Genomic DNA, 2,500 nt, shown 5'->3' on the forward strand with positions numbered 1-2,500 from the left:
TGTATCTGTGTGTGGTGTGTATCTGTGTGTGTGTATCTGTGTGTGTGGTGTTAACTGTGTGTGTGTGTGTATCTGTGTGTGTTAGCATTGTGTGTGTCGTATTGTGTGTGTATCTGTGTATCTTTGTGTGTGTGGTGTATCGTGTGTGTGTGTATCTGTGGTGTGGTATGTATCGGTGTGTTGTGGTATTCTGTGTGTGTGGTGTATCTGTGTGGTGTGTATCTGTGTTTGTGTATCTGTGTATATCCTGTGTGGTGTTGTTTGTGTGTTGTGTGTTTGGTGTGTGTGTGGGTGGTGGTAGCGGTGTGTGTGTGTGTGTATGTGTGTGTGTATGTTTGTGTGTATGGTGTGGGTGTTGTGTGTGGTTGTTGTTGTGTGTGTGTGTGTGTGTGTGTGTGTGGGTGTGTGTGTTGTGGGTGGTGTGTGGTGTGTGTGTGTTGTGGAGATCTGGTGTTGTGTGTTGTGTGTGTGTGTGTGTGTTGGTGTGTGTGTTGTGTACTGTGTTGTGTGTGTGATGTTATCTAGATGTGTGATGTGAGTGTGATGTGTGTGGGGTGGTGTGTGTGTGTGTTGTGTGGGTGTGTTTTGTGTTTTTGGGGGTGTTGTGTGTGTGTGTGTGTGTGTTTGTGTTCAGTGTGGTGTGTTCACGTGTGTGTGCATGCATGTGTGATGTGCATGCATGTGTGTGTGCCATGCATTTTGTGTGTGTGTAATGTTGTGTGGTGTGTTGTGTTGTGTGTGTTGTGTGTGTGTGTGTGTGTGGTGTGTGTGTGTGTGTGTGTGTGTGTGTGTGTGTGTGTGTGTGTGTGTGTGTGTGTGTGTGTGTATCTGTGTGTCTGTGTGTGTGTGTCTGTGTGTTTGTCTGTGTGTAATAATTAGTTATAAATGACAACAGTACAAAATCAAGGTTGGTGGAGCCTGTGACATAAGCTAAAAATGAATACTGTAATTACTGGCAGTATATTCCAAAGGGACTGCCATCAGTCACAGATGAAAGTACATAAACTGGAAATTTCATGCGGATACTTGCAACAGATCTAGCACAGAGGTTAAGAAGGTCGTTAAGCTCACAGCACTGCCAACTAATCACATCACAATTTAGATATTTTGCTACTCATCATCATCATCATCATCATCATCATCATCATCATCATCATCATCATCATCATCATCATCATCATCATTATTCATATTAGCAATATACTCGTACAAAAACATACTGATAAAGTAACTCTACCTGTTATTATATATGTGGAGGTAAATATTTATTTTGCTAACACATGGAATCATGTTTTGACTCTTTTATCATAATTTACTTGAATTTTGCTCTCATTCACTTCCTCTGGTTTAGTTAGGCAACAATACGTGAAATATACTACTGCATGCGTGCATACAAGTGTATGTGTGCGTGTTTGTACGTGTACATGCATGTGTGTGCATGTGCGTATATCTGTAAACTTGCACATGTTATTGTGACTACCATTATTAGTAGTAGCATTACTATTACTAATATCATCAATACTATTCTTTTTATTTATCATTATCATTATTACTATCATTGTGTTCATTATCATTTATTATTATTTTCATTCTTCTACCTATTATTTTTATTCTTATTATCATTATTATCAGTATCATTATCGTCATTATCATCATCATCACTATTACAACCATCATCATTAGTACTATCATTAGTAATATAATTAGTATCACCAGTATCATTATTGTTTTTATAATTGTCCAGGTTATCATTATTGTTGTTACTCTAATTATTACTGTTGTTTATGTTCCTCCTGTTGCTATTATCAGTATCCTTACAATTAGTACTACAGCGATTAGATACTAACGTTCTTGCCATATCGTATTGTCCTTAACATTGTTATATTGAAAGAATCTAGCCATGAAACAATAGCAATTTTTCTTAATGTTTCTTTCAACTGCATCCCTGATCATGGTCCTCCCAGTTTGGTGATAACCAGTGACAATGAATTAACAGCAAAAGAAAGTGAAAAACTGTAAGAGAACTTTAAATATCACATTAAACAAATGAAACAAACAAACATGATGATTCGCAATGGCGTACAATAAATTTGTTACCCGAGGACTTACCTGCTCTTTCAATATATTTTGAATTCTTGAAATACTGCAACAGGAAGTACCCTGGAATGAAGACAGTCGAATAACACAGGAGATTGATGGTGAGGCTCCCTAACCAGGAGCCAGCCAGGTTTGTTAATAGCGAAGTTTCCGACATCTCGAATCGGTTCTGAAAGAGAAATGAGAAATAAACTGTTATGTCATGTCAGATAAAAAAAAAAAAAAAATTAAATGGGTTTGGGAATACGAGTAAAAGGCGAACAGTACAGGTGTATGCATATATAAAATTACACATGCAGAATTATACATTCAAATTAAACTTTGAATTATATGAATATACATTAACCATTAACCCTTAAAGTCCATACCATCTTATGAATGTTGCAGCTGTGCACATAAAAAA

The 2,500-nt window shown here is 37.0% G+C and overlaps 1 protein-coding gene across 2 annotated transcripts in view; it reads right to left on the reverse strand.

Moving 5' to 3' along the window:
- Positions 1-2,500, reverse strand: part of LOC119575376 (adenosine 3'-phospho 5'-phosphosulfate transporter 1-like) — a 28,361-nt gene that overhangs the window by 18,423 nt on the left and 7,438 nt on the right. For both annotated transcript variants that reach the window (XM_037923076.1, XM_037922993.1), the window contains exon 2: positions 2,110-2,266. In XM_037923076.1, the coding sequence (XP_037779004.1) occupies positions 2,110-2,254 (145 nt within the window). In that variant the 5' untranslated portion in view covers positions 2,255-2,266. The remainder of the gene's footprint in view (positions 1-2,109; positions 2,267-2,500) is intronic.

Source organism: Penaeus monodon, chromosome 1 (assembly GCF_015228065.2).
Source record: "Penaeus monodon isolate SGIC_2016 chromosome 1, NSTDA_Pmon_1, whole genome shotgun sequence".
Classification (NCBI taxonomy): Eukaryota; Metazoa; Arthropoda; class Malacostraca; order Decapoda; family Penaeidae; genus Penaeus; species Penaeus monodon.